The sequence below is a fragment of the Arachis hypogaea genome, chromosome 1 (assembly GCF_003086295.3).
Source record: "Arachis hypogaea cultivar Tifrunner chromosome 1, arahy.Tifrunner.gnm2.J5K5, whole genome shotgun sequence".
Lineage (NCBI taxonomy): Eukaryota > Viridiplantae > Streptophyta > Magnoliopsida > Fabales > Fabaceae > Arachis > Arachis hypogaea.
Window position 1 is genome coordinate 10,013,657 of NC_092036.1, and position 24,354 is coordinate 10,038,010.

General features: G+C 26.8%; 1 protein-coding gene across 2 annotated transcripts; it reads right to left on the bottom strand.

Annotated features, from left to right (window-relative positions):
• Window positions 1–13,589: 13,589 nt before the first annotated feature.
• LOC112795705 (ACT domain-containing protein ACR4) lies at window positions 13,590–17,624 on the bottom strand. 2 transcript variants are annotated; one of them, XM_025837825.3, is made up of 8 exons: window positions 17,409–17,624; window positions 16,664–16,748; window positions 16,533–16,578; window positions 16,280–16,394; window positions 15,967–16,034; window positions 15,235–15,825; window positions 15,017–15,121; window positions 13,590–14,284 (listed from the first exon to the last, which is right to left on the bottom strand). In XM_025837825.3, exons 1-8 carry the CDS (start codon window positions 17,410–17,412, stop codon window positions 13,940–13,942), a joined length of 1,359 nt encoding a protein of 452 aa, XP_025693610.1. In that variant the 5' UTR covers window positions 17,413–17,624; the 3' UTR covers window positions 13,590–13,939. The 2 variants fall into 2 exon arrangements, with proteins under 2 accessions (XP_025693610.1, XP_025693618.1); XM_025837833.3 differs by having other exon boundaries at window positions 16,664–16,736; window positions 17,409–17,586.
• Between the last annotated feature and the right edge of the window lie 6,730 nt (window positions 17,625–24,354).

A 24,354-nucleotide genomic window follows, 5' to 3' on the forward strand; every position in this document is an offset into this window, starting at 1 on the left:
TAACGAATGTTAAAATTAAGTAAAAAAATCAAACTCTTTCATTTGAAAATAATAACTAAAAACCTTATTATTTAACTTTGTTTAAAACTCTGGCTTTTTTAGTCGAGGGAGACTTTTGTCCCTTACGACCATTTTATAAAAGTAGTTTAACGCTATAAATTTTTTGTGTCATAATCTATAATATCAGAATTGACGTAATTTTAAAAGATTTAAATTATCGTAATAGTATTACGAGTAAAAATACTAATACAATTATAATTATTATGACCATAATATTATTGTTGTGATATCTATTATACTCGCAATTCCAATCACAATTACAGTTACAATCACAATCACAATCGTTAGGATACACAGATCTCTAAATACTATTTCTAAATCTGTTTGCTAATAATGTTAGCATTCAGTAATTTAGTCTAAGCTTTGAATGCAACTAGTTCTTTGAATAATTCTGATTCAAGTACCACAAAGGTATATATCTAGTTTACACTTGTATTCAGATTTGTGTTCACAAATTAATAAAAATAAAGATGTTCAACAATACCATAAAAGACTAGGACATAGTGCTATACAAACTAAAATATAAATAAATATTCAATCTAGATAACAAACTATTCGATCCATAAAAATTATAAATAAATATACTACATATATACTAAAATCAACGATTAAAATTAATTATTAATGTATAATATACATTAAAATATAAAATACATATTTACATATATAATAGTTAAATTTAATAATTAATTTTAATATACATATAATATTTTTGAATCATAAAATAAAAGAAAAGAAGGAGAAGAAAATTACCTTAGGAGTTTGAGTTGGGGTCCATGACATTTTTGTTGGAGTCGCAACAAGTATTGGATTTTTCTCACTTGGGATCAGCCTATTAGATGGAGTACTTGCTTCTTTGGATTGTTCCTAGATTAAATTAAACACACCACAACCAAATAAGTAATAACATATCTTTAGAGAGAGTGAGACTGTCTTTTAAATAAATTAAATAATTGAGTATAGATAACAACATATTTTGAGTGTATACTTTTATATACCTTGACTATGTATAACACAACTTTTGTTTTATTTTCATGCTAATACAAATGAACTCAAGAGTATATGTAAGTAAAGAGTCTAAAAATTAACTAGTAATTAATATTAGTCAATTTTTTTTAAATCTTTTTATTCATAATTTTTATTTTTGAGTAAATCATAAATAGGTCTCTGACTTTTAATCTCAAAAATAAATAAGTTTTCGACTAATTAAAAATACAAAAATGTCTCTCACTTTTTAAGATGCGAGACATCTAAATCTCTACGGACTAATTTATTCTTATATATTTTGAACGGAAAAACTTAAATATTTCCTATTTTAGAAAGTCAATGACATTTTTGTCTTCAAATTAAAAAGTTAGAAACTTATTTATCCACTTTTTTCTTTCTTTATTTTTCTATCGATTTTATTTTTAATATCACTCTTAACGCTACTATATCTTTTGCGGTTGTCGATTAGCTACCCATTATCTTAAATTCTGAACTTTAAATTCTAAATCTTAAATCTTAAATCATATCTTCTAAATTTTTATATCTACAAAAGTAATAGTTTAGAAAGTAATTTTAACACTAAAAGAAAGAATGAGGGTTAAAAAAATCATTTAACACTAAAAAAAATTACAAATATTATTAACTGATATAAATGTTGGTTCCTTACACATTTTTATAAGCAAATTCTTGAAGTTGATTTAACTATAAAAGAATCTACAAAAAGTTAAACCTAAAATAAAAATTTATTACCTTATTATCAAGTGATGGAAGACTGGAGAATATGGGATCCCATTCCATTACTTCAGCATCTACCATGCTTGAATCATCTATTAATAATGGAGATTTTTTGCATTGATCCTGTTATTATTAAATAGAACATAAACAATTAACATAGTAAAAAGTACATTATAACAATGATATATATATATAGTGTAAACAATACATTATTATTTTCATTCATTCTCTGTTTTTAGCGTTTTTTTTTCTTTTTCTTTTTAATCACTAAACACTAGAAATAGGAACTAATCAAACTTGAAGTTGTACTTGCTAATTTTCTGAATGATAATCCTTTCAACCTAAGTTAATAAATAAAAGAAATTAAAATTACTTAATTTGTTCAATATTATAGTACATTAATGTGTATAATAGCACCTCTAGCAGTGCCTATTCTTTTAGGTTGCGTTTGAAAGAGAGATTAAGATTGAAAGACAAAGACAGAGAAATTGAGATTAAATTAAAATTTTATATTGTATTTGGTGTATAATGTATTGAACGGAATTATATTTAAGTATCATGTTTGGTTTAAGATAAATATAAAGATTAATGGGATAGATTTAAAATTTAAACAATTAAATGAGAGTATTTAAAAAAAATGTTATTAAAGTTTCATCTTCAATCTTAAAAATTTCAGTCTTCTCTATCCCTATTTTCTAAAAATATGAAAAAGGTAAAATTTTAATTTTAACTACCACTAAATACAATACTAAATTTCAGTTTCTCAGTCTCAGTTTAGTCTCTACAAATAAATTAAACACTATCTTATATTAGAGAAGTGTTATATTCTCTATTGCTTTTCTTTGTATTATTTTTCTTATTTTACTTCTCTATGAGTGTATTAAGTAAATACAATGGTAAGTAAAATTGATATTTAAATTTAAATAATTAAGATGTCACTACTTTGTATCTTTTTATTGGAAACTAGATTTTGGGTAGAATTATTACTCATTTTGTACCTTTTCTGGGCAAAAGTAAGCTTTAAACCAACCCAAGTGAATTCATTTTGTTTTCTTTTTTTACACATTTACATTGTTTTGCACTACTCTAGCTATCTATTTGTGCTTCCCTTTAAAACCCCTCTCTTTTATAATATGTTATAAATTGATAAATCTTGTTCATAATATTAATTATCCGACCAACAATAATCTCAAGAGATGTAAATATAACTTATTATTCTTTTTTAACCAAAAGTGAAAATAGAGAAATCAGGCTCAAGAAATGAATATATATAGCTATTTGGTGCATGCTATGTATCATATATATATATATATATATATATATATATATATATATATATATATATATATATATCATTCAAATTTGATGATCAATACACCAACTTTTATGCGACTAGTCTTTTAGACTGTGTTTGTGACCATAGATCTTTATGGTAACGGTTTTTTATCGTAACAAAAAAAAAAAAACGTAATCATACACCTAAAATATTATAGTATTAAAGAAAATTTTAAAAAAATGTTTAAAAATTACTGTTCAAATTAAGCGATTCTTTTTTTCTTTTTTTTCTCCTTCAATCCAACCTCACTTTAATTTATCCTTTTAAATTCAGATTGAATCATCAAAATTGGATCTATATGATAATTAGGTCATATATAATTTGAGCACTATACATAGTAAATTTATTAAATAAAAATTTAACAGATCTTTTATAAATAATAATGTATCTTTTTTTTTACTTTTGAGTGTTTTTTTATTTTTTATTTTAAGCTAATTTAGACTAACCCAATGGATTGAACAACTATTACCCAAAACCTACATCCGAACACAAAAATGTTTTCTGTTTAATTTTTAAGTGTATGCTCATTATGAATAATTGAACGGGGAAAGAATAGAAGGCGCCATAGATCTGGAATATTATTACTTAAAAGAAGGAAAAAAAAAAAGAAAAACAAAACATGTAAAAATATCCAACAAACAAAACGTATTAAAAAATAAATTATGTTCAATTACCACTGGACTTTTCTTCACAGAAGTTGCGGTATTATCATGTTGGATATGATTTTCTCCTTCCCTCGAAATTGATACATTTGAGTCTAAATTCATTTCAAATATACAGGGAGTAAAAGAAATAGAATTGCAAAATTTTGATGTGAGAACTAACATAAGCCCCTTTATATATATATATATATATATATATAACCATTAGAATTTACTCTCATTTTTTTATATTTATTTTTTTAATAAAGTGCAAACCGAATAAAAAAAATAAAAAAGATGCTAGAGAATTTTTCTTGGTGTATGTTCTATGATGGACTGTTTTTAAGTGGTAAATTTTGTAATCAATATATAAAAAATAACTGATTGAATAAAAATATTTATGATATAATTTCATAAAAATAAAATAAAATTAGAGAAAATAAAAGTTATTTTCTTTCCATGGATAAAGTAAAATATTAGAAAACATTATTTAGGTAAACTATTAAGTGGTTTGAATGCAATCTTTAAATATGGGTTGAATCATTTTAGAGTAATTATCCAAATTAGTCTCAAAATAAAAAAAAATATTTTAGTTTTTTAAAAAAATTAATACACAAAAACATCTTCAAAGTTTTATTCCGACAAACAAATCAGTTTTCAGTTTATTTTTCGACAGAATAATTACCCAAATCAGTCATTCAGTCCCAAAAATTTTAAAAACATATATTTTAGTCTCCAAAAAAATTAATACATAGATCAATCCTCAACGTTTTTTTCTATCAGACATAACAATTCTCTGTCCAAAAAAATTATTATTATTATTATTATTATTATTATTATTATTATTATTATTATTATTATTATTATTATTAATTGTACAATAATACTATACCACAATTTTTTGTAATTTTTGGACAAAAAATGATAAATATATATTTATAATATAAAAAAGTATATATATATATATATTCACTCAATAATAATAATAATAACAATAATAATAATAATAATAATAATAATAATAATAATAATAAATTCAAGATATAAAGATTATTCTAAAAAAAATTCAAGATTAAAATTATTTGATATTTTTATATTTAATATAATAAAAAAATATTCTATTTTAAAAAATATATTTGTATTAAAGAAAAATATTTTAATTTGGATTTCAAAACATCATTATTCACCTTACTTTTTTTCTAATGAAAAGAGTATATTAATATGCTAGTGCCATTGTCAATATGCACAAAGCTAAGTTAATAATAATAATGGTTGACATACAATAAAAGTAAATTGACAAGGACTGTTATGTCTGATAGAAAAAAGGTTAGAGATTGATTTGCGTATTAATTTTTTTTAAGACTAAAATGTCGACTTTTAAAATTCTTGGAGACTGATTTGGGTAATTATTCTATCTAAAAATAAATTGGAGACTAATTTATCTATCGAAGTAAAATCTTAAAAATTAATTTGTATATTAATTTTTTAAAAAATTAAAATGTTCGCTTTTAAAATTCTTTAAAATTGATTTGGACCAGTAACTCATCATTTTAATAAGAATTCTCCTAATACGCCTAGAAAAAGAAGTTTTAAATAATTTTTAAAGGCTATTTATTTCTTTAGTTTTTTTAGATTATCATTTAATGCAATTTGATCTATTCTTTAATTTTTCTGTATAATATTATTAATATTATATTTTGCATTAAACAACATTTCATAAATTTGGTTTTTAATTTTTTTTAATGGATTTTCCTTTGTCCACTGACTTTGAATCCTATATGTCAATTTTTTTATTGCTTTGTAAATTTTATCTTTTTCATTATTCTATTGTGTAAGTATAATCTTAAAATGAATCACACTCTTCTAAAGTTAACACGGTAAAGTGATATAAAAATAATACTTTTATCATTTTTCGGTCAATGTAATTAGATTCATATATAATAAAAATTATAAATTTAAAATCGATCAAAGAATTAATTTATCATTTTATTAATTTCTTTTTTTATATGATATTTTTCCTTTAAAAAATTAGTCTTTGGAAAACTTACACTAGTAATAGTCAATTCACATGAACACTTTTATTGTAGTTAATATGTTATCTAAAATTAGGTCTTGTGACTTAATTGATTTCTACCAACTTTGATATAATTAAGTCTTATGACTCAATTTTTTTAATACCGGATATTTATTGTAATTAAAATTTGTCGATATAAATCAAGTTGTGTTCATTTAGTGATCAGTTCACTTAAGTATTAAAGATTTGAATATCGTTTTATCTAAATAAGTGCTATATCTTTCAAAAGTAAAAAAATTTGTTAGTCATTTTAAGAAAGATCAAATTGCCTCGTTAAAACAATTTTAAAGACAAACATACATTACCTCTCTTTATTATTATGAAAAGTTTCAAATTCTTACTTTTTAATAATTTTTTATTTTTAACAAAAGGTTTTATTATCAAATACTCTAAAAGCACTAGTTAAACATTTTTCTAATAAGTTTTATACATTTTTCATGCATATATACAAAATACTTTAAAAGCTTATTAATTAACTCTTTTTAATTTTCAATATAATTTTTTCTACATTTTTAACTAATATATTTTTAGAGCACTTCTTAACTAATTAGTGAAATGCTAGTCATAAAAACTCTTACTATTATCATGTTTGTTGCTACAATAAATTTATTCATATTCTCTTTGTCTCTAGCGGATTCAATGGAGGTGGGGTTGAAGAAAATGAGCGACTGGTCCTTAATTTGGGCTGACCAAATAAATGTTCATATTTCATTAATTATTGAATTTAATTATCAGTTTAGCTATTTTGTAGCCTAAAAGCACCATTTAAGAGAATTAATTTTGTTTTAAGTTTTTAATGCATTCAATACGTTAAAATATAAAAATATTTATTTTTTAATAAATTATTTTTTGATGATAATTTTAAAATGTGTCTCTAGAATACACATTAGTAAAATCCTTTAATTATTATGGATTTTTCTAGACACTTATTAAAGTTACCATTTATCGATAAAAAATATTATGTGTTTAAAAAAAATCAATTATCATGTATTTGTATAAAAATATGTATGTTGTTTAACTCATTTTTAATTTATATTTATATTTCAACATATATTTTATGATTGATTTTTTTGTATATATCTAGTATAATTTTCAATGATACATAAAAAATTTGTCTTGGAAAATAAAATATTGAAGCTTTTATATATTATAGTTGTAGGTAACTTTTTTAATTTTATTCATATTAAAATAAATATATTATTTTATTATTTTTAATCATAGGGATAAGTATTATTTTGGTCCCTAACGTTGAGGGTCAAAATCGAAATTGTCCCTGGTATAATTTTTTATTTAAAATCATCCTTAAAGTCGTATTTGAAATTAAAATCGTCATTTATAATTTTTTTGAACATAAATATCATTTTTTCGTTATGAGGCAGTTATGACCACAAAAAATAATTATATATATATATATATATATATATAATAAAAAAAGGGAAAAGCTTTGCAATTTTACATTGAATTGAAAAGAAGAAAGGATAAAGCATTGTGGAAACCACTGTTGCAGAGTTTCCTGTTGAGGACCTGCTGGAGGGAGAAGCCATGGCTGCACAAAGCTCAACCTCGTCTTATAGTAGATCTTCGTCACATGGTAGGCTGCTACTTTATTCCCATGGTGAGAAGCCGGTGCTGCAAATTTCGGGTACGAATGAGAACTCAGGTCGCAGATTTTGGGGATGTCTACTTTGAGGTTTGTTTTTTTGCTTTTTCTCTAAATTGGGTCGTTTTGTGATGGAAATGGATAGTGATCACGGTGGGTATGTGCAGGTGCAACAAGGCTGCAATTTCTTTCATTGGCCAGTTCCAAAGATAGAGGTGGAACACTCAGAAATTGCTAGAATAAAGAAGAAGGTTTCGATTCAGAAATCAAGAATAAAAGCGGCAGAGTGGAAGCTGAAGGTCGTTGCTGTTTTAGAGTTGTTTAGGTTTGTATGCTTGCTATTGCAGAATTTTTCTAAAGCAACGCAACAGTGTGTAATTTCATTGAACCTGGTATGAAATATGTGTAGATGTATTCTGCTGTTGTTGTAGGTAAATAGGGTTAGGATTTTCTATTAGAGGGTTCCATGAATTTGTTGTGTTGAATCTATTTCAACAAGTATAAATGACTATTTTGTAAGCATGGTTGTTGAATGAAATGAGAGTGAAATTTTTGCTTGGCAAATACATGAGTTTCAATACTGAACAAATACAGAATAGTGTCATTAACATGGTAAATGTCAAAATACATAATAAGCATATTGTTTCTCATTACCAGAACCTTAACACAAACTTAAATCAAAATAAACTAAAAAACAAAAGGATTGGCTGCGAACAAGCCAATAATTCAGTACAACAGTCAGTAGCACACAGGCAAAATATAAGTAACAAAAAGTAGCTAACAAGTCCAGATTGATTTAACCAGAACCTTAACACAAACTTAAATCAAAATAAACCAACATACATGGTATAGAAATATGACAATTTGATGCTAAGTTTTTCCTTTTTCCTAAAGCAATTCTCATTTTTTTGGAGGCAACTTTGCCATTAATTTAAGTTTCTTTGGAGAAATGTGAGGTCTTCCAAAAAGGCTAACAGAGAAGTGTCCAGTGGGTTGGCTAGAAGCTGTGACAAGGATTGGCTGAGATGCTGAAAGAGTGCTGGTGGTTGGCTGTAATGAGGATGTAGAAGGTGCTGAGATTTTTGGGCTGGTAGTCTTCTTGGGTTGTGGATCATGTTGAGCTGAAGAGTTTGGCTTAGTGGTTCCCTTGGGTTTGCCTCTAGGTCTTTTTGGCTGTGTTGCAATGTTGGACTGGGCTGAAGTTGGTGGCTGTGTTGCTGGAGCATCTTTTCGCTTGACAGTGAGTTTAGGAGTGGGCTGTGTAGATGCAGTCATCTTTCCTCCCTTAGCAGCTAGTGGCTGTGAGTTGTTGCTTTCCTTCTTCTGCTTCCCTTGCTTAGTTTCTTGAAATTTTGGGCCTATGAAATAATTGCAGTCAATAGATATGAACATAAGGCTTATGGAAAAATCTCAGACAAGCAAAGTGAAAAATTAATCAACATACCTCATCCTCAATAGATTTACGGTATCTGCTTTTATTATGTCCAACTGAACCACATATAGAGCACCTTTGTTTCTTCCCCTTCCTTAACAAGTGAGTGCGGCTGCTCTGTTCTTCATCTCTAGCAGCTGGTTTCTTTTTTTTATTGGCTTGTGACTAGGCCTTCTATATGGGGGCGGCATAACGTCAAGATGTGTTGTTCTGTCCCATAAATCAGGTCTGTTCAATGGGTGTATGACTGCCTCGTAGCACCTCAAGTATGCTTCTCTCTTGTAGCAGTCGGCAACATAAGGTTCCAAGCCAAGCCCCTTGAACTTGATGCAACTAATAGCATGGATACAAGATATTCCACTCAACTGCCACATTCTACATGAGCACTCATAGGATTCTAAGTCAATAGCAAACTTGTCTAATCCATTAACAACCTCATATTTCTGAGCTGTAGACCAATATGGCCGTCATTCTCTAGCAGATGTAGACCTTCTCTCCAGCTTGATTCTAATCTTAGGTTAGATTGTCCCTAAATAGTTCTGAGTAAGATCCCTATTCTCTGCCCACCTAGTTATTAATTTAACCCTAATCTCCTCTAATATTGTAACTATAGGCTTCTCTCTAGCATCAACTATGGCAGCATTAAAGCTCTCCGACATATTGTTAACCAGTGTATCTACTTTAAAATTATAGGTGAACCTAGATCTAGACCAATACCTAGGAGGGATAGCATTTAGGTACCAATATCAGCTTCCTGATTAACATCATTATCACTCTCTTTATTCTCTGTCCCAGAGTTATCAGCACCTGGTTCAGATTGGTTTAAACCAGCATGTTCTCCACCATACACAACTAGCTGTTATCCCTCACTTTCATCAACCATCCTATGATCCTCCCCCCCAACATCAATGTGGCCAAAAGCAGGAAACAAGTCTTCTCCTCAACCTTGTGCACAACATACAACTCCACATAATCTCTCAATTCAGCTATTTTAAACATGGCAATCGAATCTGCATCAGATTTAAACAACTTCAAATTTTTCTCCAAGTCTTCATGTGTAGGATTGTTGAACCACAACGTAGGGATATTCTCCTCCACATAACCAAACTGCTTTAACTCTGCATATGCTTCAAATACGAACCACCGATCACCATCAATCTCTTTTATCAGTGTTGTTTCTTTTCCCACATACTGTAACGACCCATTCTGATAGGTAAACCACCCCCATGGTAGACTTTCAGTTTAAAATAAACCATTGTCTTCTCCAACACCCTATACACAATGCCATATCTCAGAAATAGAAGAAAAAATTAAAAAAAAAGAACCACACAGTGATGTTTATCCCTATTCTCAATAAGCAACGACTCCATTCAACCATTAACAAACTAACAAAATCTAACCTTCTAACCCTAAACTAACTACTACGACGAGAGTTACCATACTCAATGGAAGGATGAAAACATACTTGACGGACTGTGCAAGACCCTGCCTTCCAGTAAACCGAAATCGCCTGCGATCTTCAGTCCAAGAACAGCTTCTGTCGTTTCTGATTCTTACTTAGGGCACGCTGCAACTACATTGGTGAAATGAAACGTCGTGATTAATGTTGTGGTTTACGTTGAGGGTTTACTGGCATATGAAGAGGTGAAGTGTTTCACAAAAGCTCAAAAGAGTAGTTTCATTATTAACAAAAAGTTTATATTGCAAAAGACGATTTTAAATTCAAATACGACTTTAAGGATTATTTTAGATAAAAAATTACATCAGGAACGGTTTCGATTCTGACCCTTAATACTAGGGACCAAAACAATACTTATTCCTTAATCATATATAAAAATGTAAGAGTTAAATACTTATTTTTGGATTTTTATAAAATATGTAATTTTTTATATTAAAATTAAAACCTTAAAATATTTATAAAAATATTTGTATTTGGCCCATATACAAAATAATAGAAGAGAAATTAGTAAATTTAAAAAATAAAAAATTTTAAATTTATAAAACAAAAGATTAGAAAAAATTGGTCTAAAAACTAATTTTGTTCACAATATTTAATTTTATGGTCTAAAATAAGTTACTTAGTAAAATAAAGTTGATGACCAAATTAGTTCATCAACAATAAGAATATATCAGATGATATGTAAAAAATATAATTATAATACGGTAATTAATATTATCATCTATGTTATCACTTCATTACACGTGGTTAAACTATGATATTTATGCATGGCACTTGGTTTTTTGATGTACTTTGAATCTTGTAGACGGTTTTAATATGTTTTAGTCCAATATATTTATTATTTAAATAAATTTAAATAATTTTCTATTGGATGGTATTAATAAGTCAACTTAGCTAGCCAAGCCCTTTAATTATTTTCTACTATGCTCATTGTAGAAATAAATACCATTCTATCTCTTTCTTCATAAAAATTTTCATTTAAAGTGGTATAATTTAAAATGTCTTGTTAATATGTGTATTAAGAAAACATTTTAAGAAAGCTAAAATAAAAAATGTTTGACTAAAAATTTATGAAAAAAGAATTTTTCTTTTATATTTTTTATATATTAAATAAATAAAAACTTTAACAATTTTCAATTTCTATATTAGTGTACTCTTAAAATATATTCTTGGCTAAGTTCTAGTTTAAAAGTAAAATACGTTCTTATTTTGGTTTTTAAAAAATTTCAGTTTTCAACCACAAAATAGATGAAGGAAAAATAATAACCTGTTAAAAACTAATTTTGTTTAATAAAATCCCATTATTACTAATATGAGTCACATCAGACCCATTAGTTGTGGCTCATATTACTAATATGCTTGTTTTTTAAGCCCCGGGAAAATTAGTATATTTTTTTCTAAAATAAATCTCTTGAAACTAAATTCTCATAAATTATTGGTCATAGAACAAAAATTTTTTGAAGTAGTATGTACTTTTATCAAAATGAAATATTTATGGGATGAAAACCAAGTTTTATTTTTATTTTTGATTTTTTATGGTATTTTCGTGTCCGACAAGTCAAGGATTAATTCGTTTTGGATTAGAGCTCTGTTTAATGGCTTGTCGCTGACCAATGAATTACTGCATGCATAAAGCATGATTTGAACTCCAACACTTGCTTAAACGAGCCAATAAATTAACTACTAAACTAATCGAATTTAATTTTTTATTTTTATTATTATTTTTTAAAATTGCTTGCCTTAATTTGCACAAAGGCCCAACGACTCCAATAAGTGTTTCTTTTATTTATAGCCCATTTTCTTAAGAGTGGAGTAAAAATAAAAAAAAAAGAAGGAAAAGAGAAAAAAAAATTGGGGGGGGGGGGGGGGGGAATGCAATTAGATCACAAAATTAGACTCAATCCACCCAACAGTTTATTGTTGGTATCATCAGATTCTGATTCCTCTTTGATTGAACTGGCCACCATGAAAATTCATTGTATCAAAGTTCGTTGGAGAAGGTGGAAATATATTCCTTCAATTAAATGATTGATATTTGAATTTTATCATTAAAAATTTAATTAATTGAATCTAATTGAAGTATTATAAAAAACAATTGATATTTTCCAACGATTTTTTTTCATTTTTAGAATTGAGAACTTTATCTTTAATTATGTGTTTGGTTTTGTTATTGATAAAAAGAAAGTCAAACAAAAAGCTAGTTAACCCATATAAATAAACTTTTTTTAAAATTTTCTTACGGTCTTTTTTAATTCGATTGACTAAAAAATAATTATTTGCTCATCCACTTTTTATTGGTTGATTAATGCTTTGTAAAAAATATTGGTTTTGGAAACCGAAATAAAATAAAAGTTTGGAAAATTTTTTATATGGAATGATCCATTTTTTTTTTGGTTTATTAGAAAAAGAAAAGGTTAGGCGCCACTAACTTTGGTTTTGGAAGGAAGATATTCCTTGCAAAAAGTATGGGAATTGCACATAACTCCCACAAACATAGAAAATAAAAAATATCTCAAATTTCTGACTCAATACAGTGTCTTTCCATGTAATTCACCATTAAGAATCTTCAAATTAATTTATAATATGAATACAAGATTAGACTCAAACTAATATTTTAGGTTCTAGATTCTAGCTTATCAAATAAGACAAGGGGAAAAAAGAGAAAAACAAAAGAATGATTATTAATTTATTATATTTATATAGACAATTTGCTGGAAGACTGAAAATGAAGTTGCTGATCATGATTCAATCATTCAATTTTTAAAATATCACTATTAGTGTCACAACTTAAATGTTGAACACAATAATCATATGCTAAATTTCATTTCTAAATTTTACTCCTTCTAGTACCTTAAGCTTAATAGTACTTTCGATGATAGATTATAGAAAATTAATTAGTATTGATTCAAATACAAGAAAAAAAATCTTTAGTCACCAAAAAATACAAAAAAAAATAAAAAAAAAATTAAGATCTTAATTAATATATTGGTAATAATTTTGATTAAAAAAATTTCATGTAAGATTAATACCTCTAACAAGAATGAACCTTTCCCTTTACCTAGATTTCTATATTCACAAAAATTTCCTATATTTTAATTTATTTTCAACAACTAATTTGCTATTGTCAAGTAATACATGATTTTTATACTGAAGATATATAAAACTTAAATCCTATTAATATTACTAAAAATTATATATATTCAAATAAGGTTCCTAAATTTTTCTAATTAAAAAAAAATTCAAGAACAAGAATGAAGACACCAGATAAATCAAATCATGGTTGAGAAATTTATATACAAATTGTTTGATACTTGACCTAATTGTTTCAATTGAATTACACAAATAAGGCTCAACCTGCTATCAACATCAATCCAACTTTATGATTGGATCCAATGATGAACAACAAAACCAAACCTTGAGAACCATTGAGAACAGAAACTTGAGGCTTGAATTTACACAATATAATTGTATCTAAAAAGGGTTCAAATGTGCTACTAGGGTTCCTAATTCCCTACACTAAAAAGTCACACTTTTCCATGTACAAGAAAATGAAATACATAGTGATAGAATCAGAGAAGAAGAGAGCATATTTTACACTTCCACCAAACCTTATTCTCATGAATAAGACTTTATCAAACCAAAGTTAACAAAGGACCTTGATTTGAAAAACCCACCAAAGAGGAACCTTGTCGGAGAATCCTGTGTCGTTGCCGGTTCCAACTCTTCCGGCCTACCCTTTACTTTTAGTATGGTGTTTCCGATTGCTTGCCGAATGGTGTCTATGGTTTTAGAATCTACGGGGCAACCGGATGCGCCACTAACATAAAATGTGTTAACGGCTTTGCCACCTTTGGTCGTCACTTCCGCCCTGTTAACTGTGAGGCTGTTCTCTCGAAAGATACGCGTGACATCGGACAGAAGTCCGAATCTATCGGTTGTGCAGAGTTCTAGCTTCAAACCCTATATATGAAGAAAGTAATACATTAATTTTCAGATTATATGAACTGAAATAGTTTTCTAATCTTCAAATGTTTACATCATTCTTTATGGTATTTATTGTGTTGCTTGCAATAATTAATAGATTTAATTTCTATGCACTATTAGCATATTAAAAAAATGAAAGAAAAAATTAAAACAGGTACTTTTGATGCGCAAAAATATTTTTTATTATACAGCCACTTAAGTGGTAAATTAACAATTAAAAAAATTTAATGATCACAACTCACAAAAATATTTTGGAAATCTACTTTTAAGGTTTGTTTATTTAGCAGGAAAAAAAAAAAGAAAACAAAAATATGCATGACTTGCATTTTTGTATAAATAATTGAGAGATGAGTATTTATAGGGTAGTAAGACTTTTGGAGCATAGAATATTAATTAATTAGCAGAATCATACAGCGAAAGTCAAACCATAAAATATGATGGGTCATTTTCAATGTATGCTAGCTTCTGATTGAAATAATGCAGAAAATTCAGAAAATATAGGCTGAGTTTGGTTCTGATTCTTTTTAGAAAAAGTGATTTTAGTGAATACTGATTTTACAGAGAAGCTACTTACTTATCTTTTCCATAAAGATTTCAAATTAATTATTTTTCTTTAAAATTCTGATCATAGTATAAACTTATGCAAATACATAAAAAGTGAAACTTTTGCTAGAAAAAGCGGAAAACAAACACACCCTAATGACGTACCTCGGATACTCTTCTCTGAATTGCAGCTTCAAGACACTGAATCACTCTTTGTCTTTCTGCATCCGATTTTACGGGGGATCCATCTATGTGTTTAATGTAATATTCCTGCATATAAAGACAGAAAGTATTTACCATTTTGCTTCATAAATGTCATTTAAACATATCGAAGGAATACACATGGTGCTCCAAGCGTGTATATGAGCATAATACATTAATACCTGAAATGCATTTGGACCCTCTGTATCGATACTTGCATGGAAAACCACATACTGCATATCTGTCAAAGTACAAACAATATTGAACAGAAGCTTTGCTCGATCCTTGCATCGGATAGTAACAACAGAGTAATCTTTGTCGGACCAATTCACAACGGTCACTTTTGGTCTTCTCTTCTCATCAAACTCATTGTCATCGGGTCGTTCATAATCCCTATCGGCAAACATCATCTGGTGAAGCCTTCTATCAGTATGCGTAACTTGTTCGGTGACTACACTGCTAGCTCCCCTGACTTTGTTGCCGCCACCAAGCACATTGGCTAGGAGTTCTTTAATTAGTGAAAGCCTTTGAGGGTCGGTGATTGCAGCGCCAGTTTCTTCGTCCGTTACATGCATCACGGAGGCTGCACGGGTATTGTGAGTCCACACCTCTGCATTGATTATGTTGCACTTGAGGTCGGTTAGCACCGCACTCACTTCTGAAAGCAATCCTGGCCTATCGCTTCCCATTAGTTCTATGGCGGTGTGGTCCATAGTTTGCTTGACTCCGACAGATCTCATGGACGATGTACAGCATGATTCTGGGCCGAGTGACTGAAAAGGATAAAACAAACAAACAAATAAACAAACAAGGTTGTCAAACTCGAGAACTCGTCAACTCAAATGATTTTAGGAGTTAATTCAAGAGCCTATTAACCACGGAAAACCAGTTAAAGATCACCGAATGAGTCTAACCTTTCGAATGTAGTCCAGAATAGCTTCATCCATGACCTTGTTTCCGTCCTGGTCAGTGACATTGAACACTGGTACAATATAGCAAAACAATCAAGTTTTCTTGTCAAAATTTTTTTGATTATATGTATATTATTAAAACATAAAGTATCATGGAAATTAAATTGAATAAGAAATCCTCATATCCCCAAATATCACACACATGCGTGCGTGCGCGCAAGTGCACACATATTGACCTAAAATTTAATATATTTTCAGAATTCTCAATGTACTAGTAGTCTAATACTAGCAAAAGCAAGTGCGTCTTTGACATTACCATCCATGAACCATCCTCCATCTGAAGAGATGTAAGCCTTATTTACGATGAGATTTAGATCGGTCAGAATTTGCACGACTTCAAGGAGTATTCCATGCTTGTTTGCACTATCCACCTGCGAAACAAACCGAATTTCATTAGCAAAAGGCACAAAAGTCTCAATAAGATGGCGAAAACCACGAATTATATAAACAAAAATGAATTGCAGAACTCCAAAAAATCGAAGAACTAGACATCGAATTCAACTCCATACCCTTATAACAGTGGCTTTCTTGCTGGATTCATTATCAATTACAACTCTGAAACGAGAAGCACACAAGTCAACAAATATGTGGAATCAAAAATTCAAACTAAGGGGGAAAAAACTTGAAGAAAATTTGGTACCTTGGTGGATTCATTCTTCTGAAGAGTTTCTCATATTCATCATCCATATAGTGAGAGAAACTCATATTAACCTCTGAAATTAAAGCTATTTATGCATGAGACAAGATAAATCAATCAGATGAAAGAGAAACATAACATTGAATTATAAAAAAAAAAACAAACACATAAAGCTATTGAAACTCAAAATTCCAAATAAAAGAAGTGATACAACACAAGTATAACAAGTAAATGAAGGAAAAAAAGCAGAACCACAAATGAAAAAAAGGTTGTAGATTAAGGGAAGTGTTAAGACTAAGACACGTGGTGTGGCATAGCTGTTTAATAATTATGCTTAAACAGAAGAAGGAATCAAGGAACAGAAAAACTCCATGAGTGTAAACCAAACAAGACAAAGAGAACAAAAACTCAAATCAAATCAACACTATGAGAATAACAATTCACACTCTCCCTTTATTTATTCATCTATTTTCTTTCCTATGGAACCAAATTAAAAAAGGAATTGATTGAACAAATTCGGTATTGCAAAGAACAGAACTTTCACCCAAGAAAAGAAAAATTCCCCCCAAAACGAAAACCCCATATTTTGTTTCTTAGCCATACAATTATGGATGCAAAGAAAATCAACAAAAGGAAAGAAAAAAATCAAACTTGATGTGGAAAAAGCAGCGATTAAGAAAACCCAGAAGGTAGAAAGAATGAACAAGTAAGAATTGAAGGGTAGAATAGGGATTAAGATAAGACATACCCATTGGAAGTGTTGGAAGATGATAAGCTTTTGTTGTTATAAGCGAAAGAAAGAGAAGAGAAGAGAAAGAGAAGAGTGCGTAGTTAAGTGGTTACTATATAACTCAGCGCAGTCACACACCCCTATTTTGCTGCCTTCATATTCTAACTTAGGAAACTTAATATTTTATATCATATCTACCTTTTTTTGGGGGTATAAAATGCTGAGTTAATACTCTTGTACTGAAATTTTTGGGTGGAATTTAAATTGATTTGTAAAATTATAATAGTCTCAATTTATATTTTATAAATTAATTATAATAATTTACGTTAGTTTTTGAATTAATTTTTGTGAATAATATATTGATTTTATACGTTAATTTATTAAATTTAAGATTTTTTATTTAAATTTTATGTAATTGAGATCTATTAAATTTTCTATAAATTTGACTAAATTTTTAATATTTTTATGAGATTATTAAACCTTCTATAAGTTTGACTAGATTTTTAATATTTTTATGAGACGAAAATAATAAGTTCAATTTAAAAATTTTGGAGCTTTGAAAACAACCGTCAAATTTTTATAAGCTCTAATATGTCTCGATCATATGAAATTTGGGCAAAAAATTTAAATCGGAGCAAAAATTCATACGAGTTACCATTACAAATTTTGAAATCTAACAAGTCCATTGAAATTTCGAGGATCAAATTGAGTCTGATCTTAAATTTTAGAGACCAAACTAAATATTAACTCTATTAAACTAAAGACATTTAATAATAATAATAATAATAATTTACACTATATAATAATAGGACACGTCTAGATTTTTTTTCATCTAAATTTATCTAAGTATGTCCAACATTAACAAAAACCACTTTCATTAAAAGAGCGTTATTACATGTGCTTTTTCTTCTTCTCCTTTCCCACGCTTCTTCTTCTTCTCTCCTGTACTTCTTCTTCTTCTTCTTCTTCTTCTTCTTTCAAATACACGCATACGCGTCCTCTTCTTCTTTCAAATTCACGCATACCTCTTCCTCCTCCTCCTCCTTCTTCGCACAAGTAGATTTTTCTTCTGCTTCTCCTTCTCCTCTTCTTCTTCTTCTTCTCCTCTTCTTCTTCTCCTCCTCTTTCGTTATTGTCATCACCAACAATACTAATTGCTAAATTGAATTGAATTGAATGGATGCAGGTGTTCTGAATTGATAATCTCTAAATTGTAGACATAGGTGTTTTGAAGTTGATTTTATATAATGGATAATGTTCCATTCATTTAGTGCTATACAATTGTTTCACCTTAATAACGTGTTCGGTTCATTATGCAGAAATCTGTTTTGCATTTTATTTTATATAATAGATAATGTTCCGTTGATTTAGTACTATACAATTGTTTCACCTTAATAACGTGTTTGATTTATTATGCAGAAAGCTGTTTTGAATTTGATTTTATATAATAAATAATGTTCCGTTCATTTAGTACTATACAATTGTTTCACCTTAATAACATGTTCGGTTTATTGTGAATTGAATTGAATTGTTTTGAAGTGAATGGACGCATGTGTTTTGAATTGAATTAAATTGAATTGATAATCTCTAAGAGAGGGAGAAGAAGAAGAAAAGAAAAAAAATATGCGTGTGCAAATTTAAAAAGAAGCGCATGATTTAAAAAGTTGTTACATCAACTTAGATAAGTTTAGATAAAAATTTTGCTTAAATGTAGAACTTTATTCTATAAAATATATATATGCAAGAGAATTGGTATATAATTTTTTTTGATAAAAATTCACATACAATAGTCTTTATATAAAATTTATAGTTAAAAATTTTTAGATGATTTAACATGTTTAACTAAATTATTATTTAATATTTTTCAACTATTAACTTCACATAAAAACAAATAAATGAATTATCTTTTTTTTCCTAAATACCCTTCATTATATATAACTCATAAAAAAATTATACTTTTACTATTTCAAAGATTGGAATCCAATTTTTTTAGTTAAAAAATAATATCGATTAATCTTATATTTTTTATTATTATATATATTTACTAGTAATAAATATTGTGTTTTAAAATAAATATTTTATTACCATTTTGTTAAATTTACAGTATGTGTTTTATTTATAATATCTGGATTAGATAGTATTAATTTTTTTATATATTTTTATTTTTATATTTTTTTATTTAAATTAAGAATGAGACTCGAATTCCACGATTTTTAAGTAAGAATAAAAAATTATAAAGTTTAAGTTATAATTCATTGTCACTTTTATATTAATTCTACAAGTGATGTGATGAATTAATTATATACTATTAGAAGTTTATGTTTTTCTTCAAGGGCAATTTTGTCTATTCATGTAATCTAGCTTTTATATGTTTTTCTTATTTCATGTGAATTTTGCATTTTGGTTTTTTGTTTTGGGAGAATTATTGTGTAACAGAAAGCATAATAATCTACCAAAAAATAAAAATGAAAAGTAGAAGCACCTTTTTTCTAGCTTTGATTCATGATATAAAATGATGCGTTCGTTTTAAATTATTTTCAAATTATTAATGTTTTATATTATGTACTGTTTTTGGTATATAAGCTAAGGACATGGGATAATAATTAACCCCTTTATTTATTATTTAGAATTAAAGGTAAAAAATATTTGCTAGCTGTGATTTCATGTTATAGCTTAGAATGAATGTTTTGTTTTCAAGAACTTTTCAAACTAATATTTTATGTTTGTACTCTCTTTGTTTATAAGTGTACTAATTTACTGTTTAAAAAAAAAAGAAAAAAAAGGAAAAAATTGCTAGTAGTGATTTATGCTAGAAAATGGAGATTTTGTTTTCAATGACTTTTCACAATCATATTTTATACTATAAACCTTTTTGGTATGTAAGTTAGGCAAATGATAATTTAATAATCTACCCATTTTAATTTTTCCTTTCATGTTATTGCATCAGAAGAATTTCAGGGATTCATGAAATCCTGATGTTATAGTAATTTTAGCCATTAATTTTAATTATAAATATATATATATATATATATATTATTTGAAATTAATGATAAAAATTATTAGAATACTCATATTTTGGAAATATTTGAAAATTTTTCTATTGCATTTACAATTATAAATGTATATAACTATAACTATTACTTAAATGAAAAAATATGCTAAAAGATCAATATTTATTATTTTATATATTAATAATTGAAAAATTAAAAAACATTTAAGTAGATATAATAATTATTATATAAAATAATAAAAATATTTTTATACACTAAAATTAATTACTATATTTATATAAAAATATATGTGTAGTTTAATTTATTTTTAATGTATTTTTTATATTACAATATATATTCTTTTCTAGTGGCTGATAGTATAATAATAACGATAACATATTAAAAATGCAAATAAATAACTGATTATCCAATTTTTTTAATTTTAAAGAAGAGGTTATAACTAAAGAATCAATTTCTTTTTTAAAAATGAATATAAATACAATATATACGTGTGTATTTTCTTATAGTAAAATGATCGACTTTTAAAACAATCAAAATTAAAAAAAAAAAAATCAAAGCTGAACAAAATGTCAAACATTGGTAATATTATACCGAATATTAGTTAAAAAAGTTATAGTATAATTGAATTTTATTTTTATTTTCCATTTTCCATTTTTAATATTTTTTAAATTTTATGCAAAAATAAAAAACAAATTTTATTTTCTCTCTTAACAAATTGTTACGAACAAAAAAACATTCAAAACAAAAAACATTCTAAAACTAAACCAACCATTATTATTTTCCAATTTTTATAACATCAAAATTGAAGGGTTCAATTTCTGTCTTCTGATAATTAAAATACTTTTAAAATTAAAATCGGATTCCAATTACTTTTCACACAATTATAAAATTTAAAACACTGAAATCGAACTTATAACCTTAAAAAAATTTTACAATTTAAAATTAAAATCAGATTCTCTAATTTTTATTTAAAAAAAATAAAAAATTAAAATTAAAATCATACTCTGATTTATTTTGGTAAACAATGTCCACATTAAAAAAAGTAAAAAAATACAATATATTTAAAAATATAATATTTGAGCCCTATATTTAAATTTTCGAGCTCCGACACAATGTTCCAAAAGACAAACTTACAAGGCTACAACTTGACCAAGTACCTTTCAAATAAAAAAAAAAGTAAAATAAAATACAGTAGCCACTCTCCACCAATCACTTTTTTTTTTCTGAATTTTCCATTAACAAAATAAATAAAAAGAAGCATATTATTTTGGTACACAACAACGTGATAACTTGGGTCACTAAAATTGGTGGAAGAAAACTAATCAAAATGAAAGAGGAGATTAAGAGAGGGATCCCATGGCGCATGTTAGAAAGATACGGTCCAAGAACTGCGGAAAGCAATTAAGGAACCAAGTGGAGAGGAGCATATTTGCCTCTGCTAAAGTGCGCAGGTAGGTAGGGTCAACTCTCAAGTGTCAACTTCTTTTGTGGAGTGTAATGTTTTGTCGGTATAGAAGTCATTATTGGATAAAATACTATAATTGGTAATTGTTTGTTTGAAATTTAAATTAAAAAATTGATTAACATGAATTGCTATTGTTAAAGAAGTAAAAAAATAAAAATAAAAATAAAAATAAAAATGAAAAGATACTTAGTTATCGTTTATGAACATGTGTTTATATTAAACATAGAGAATCAACTTTTTTTTTCTTGATAAATATTCCGTTAGAACTAAAGTAAGAGAAGAATGAGAGGTATTAGAGTGATAAAAAAAATTCTACAGATGATATTTAAATATTTAATGATTTAGAAAAGGCATATAGTAAGGTATTAAGAGACATTTTATGAAAGATTTTGGAGAAAAAAAATTGAGAATTGCATATGATTGTGCAATTTAGAACATGTATAATGAAATTATAATTAATGTGAGATTCAAAGATAGTACGACATAAGAATTTCTTTTATTGGATAATATTACACCAAGAGTTACACATAATATAAGTCTCTATATTTTTATATTAATTTTGAAGTTACATACTAATATATATATTTATTATGGTGTGTACTTTTTGACTTTTTGTCAATAACATCGTCTTAATAAAAGAATTTATAAAAGATTTAAAATAAAAATTAGATTTGTGGTTTAAATGATATAATCTTTTTTATATTCGTTTAAAAAGTTATAGATTCGAATCTCTTTATCTTTAATAAGAGAAATTTTAAAAATGTTACAATTTGCTTATAAAATAAAAGTTCGTCCCAAAAAGAATATTACTAGCATAAAAATAAAAATGAAAAAATATCCTATCACAAATAAAAATATTTTAAATATCTTGAATATATCATCTAAAAAATAAAACAGAAAAATCGAATAAGATATAAATTATAAAATTCAAGTGAATTGGTTAAAATAGGGTAAAGTACCTCTATTTTATATGTGATAAAAATACTACTTTTAAGACTCAAAGATAAATTTTATTACACACTTATTAAATTAGCCATATTACATAAAAAAAGTGTGGGATGATAAAGAATGAAAATGAGTAAATGCATATTTATGGATAGAATAAATTTTAAAAAAATTCATTCCTAATAAATAATTATTATTATTAGTATTTATAACCATTTTTTGTTCTAATATTTTAATAAAAAAAATTAAAAGTACATAAAAATAAACCTTCAAACTTCTTCTTATTTATGCGCTAAGCTCATGAATAAATAAAAATTGGTTTAAAGATATCAAATCTTCCTTTCATTTTCCGTTCCTCTCCTTCTAAATCATTCCATTTACTTTTTCTCGCAACTCTCAAACATGATATCTGCAATCACTTTCAAATCATCAATTATGTGTTGATTTTCCGATACCAATGTCCATATTCGAATAACTCCAATTTATTAAATAAAAATAGAGTTTAATTTTGATGCATTGATAATGTAAAGTATTTTATATAGTCGTATAATTATATCCGTTTTTTTTTTAAATTTATTCATGCGATCAATATAAAAGATAGTTATTTTTACTAATGTAGCATCACGTAATTAAATACACGTGTAAAATTACTTTACATTGATAGTGCATCAGAATTAAAATCATAAAAATAAATGCCTCAACTATAACTTTATCCATTCTTCACCTCTCTAATTTGTTTTCTTTAACATTTAATTCAATATAAAAATGTAAAAGCAAAATTTAAGAAATGAAATGAAATAATATCACATTAAAAGTTGATAAAAAAAAGATCATCATCAAAGAAGTTGAGTTTTGAGCAAATTTTAAAGAGAGATCATCCCATTATTTTTTTTTATTTTTAAGAATTAAAATTTTATTTCCTTCCAAGTTTCATCTTGTATATAAAACTAAGTATCAAATAAAAGAACGTGTTGAAAAATCATTTATGATATACACCACAAATTTGAATTGAAACAAAGTCAATCATTGAGAGCAGAAGAAATAAATCAAGAAAGTATTTAAGTATATATAAAAAATAATTGTAAAAAAAATTCCAAGGACCTTCTTCTTCCATACATCAAGTCAGTGACATTAAGTATAAGGTCAACTATGTTCACTATATAGACCCCATGTTCTTCTGGTCACTTGTCATATCAAAGGGAAAAAAAAAAAAACATTCTCCTACCAAATCTGCAACTATTATTAGCCTCCAAAATGGATCAAAAGAACACTGTAATGGATTCCATGAGAATCAAAATCTAGATAATACTAGATATTCATTTCTTTTTTCCTTTTTAGGTCAGCAAAGTTTTTGGAAAAGAATAGATTTCCATTTTAAATGTTTTGTATATATATAAACTGGGCCGTTAAGATGGGCCACTACAATAACTAATCGAAATCAATTGAGTTGGGCTTTATATCAACTACCCAACCCATTACAAATCCCCCGTCACCCAATTTTCATATTTACAAACAATTTTTTTTTATTTTGTTTATTCTATCG

Bases quoted from the DNA above. Each gene is read 5' to 3' on its own strand.
- LOC112795705 (XM_025837825.3), bottom strand. The intron at 16,579-16,663 runs GTACCAAATTTT...TTCTCGTTTCAG, and splicing joins AGAAGAATGAATCCACCAAG to AGTTGTAATTGATAATGAAT. The intron at 15,826-15,966 runs GTTAGACTCATT...TATCCTTTTCAG, and splicing joins TTCTGGACTACATTCGAAAG to TCACTCGGCCCAGAATCATG.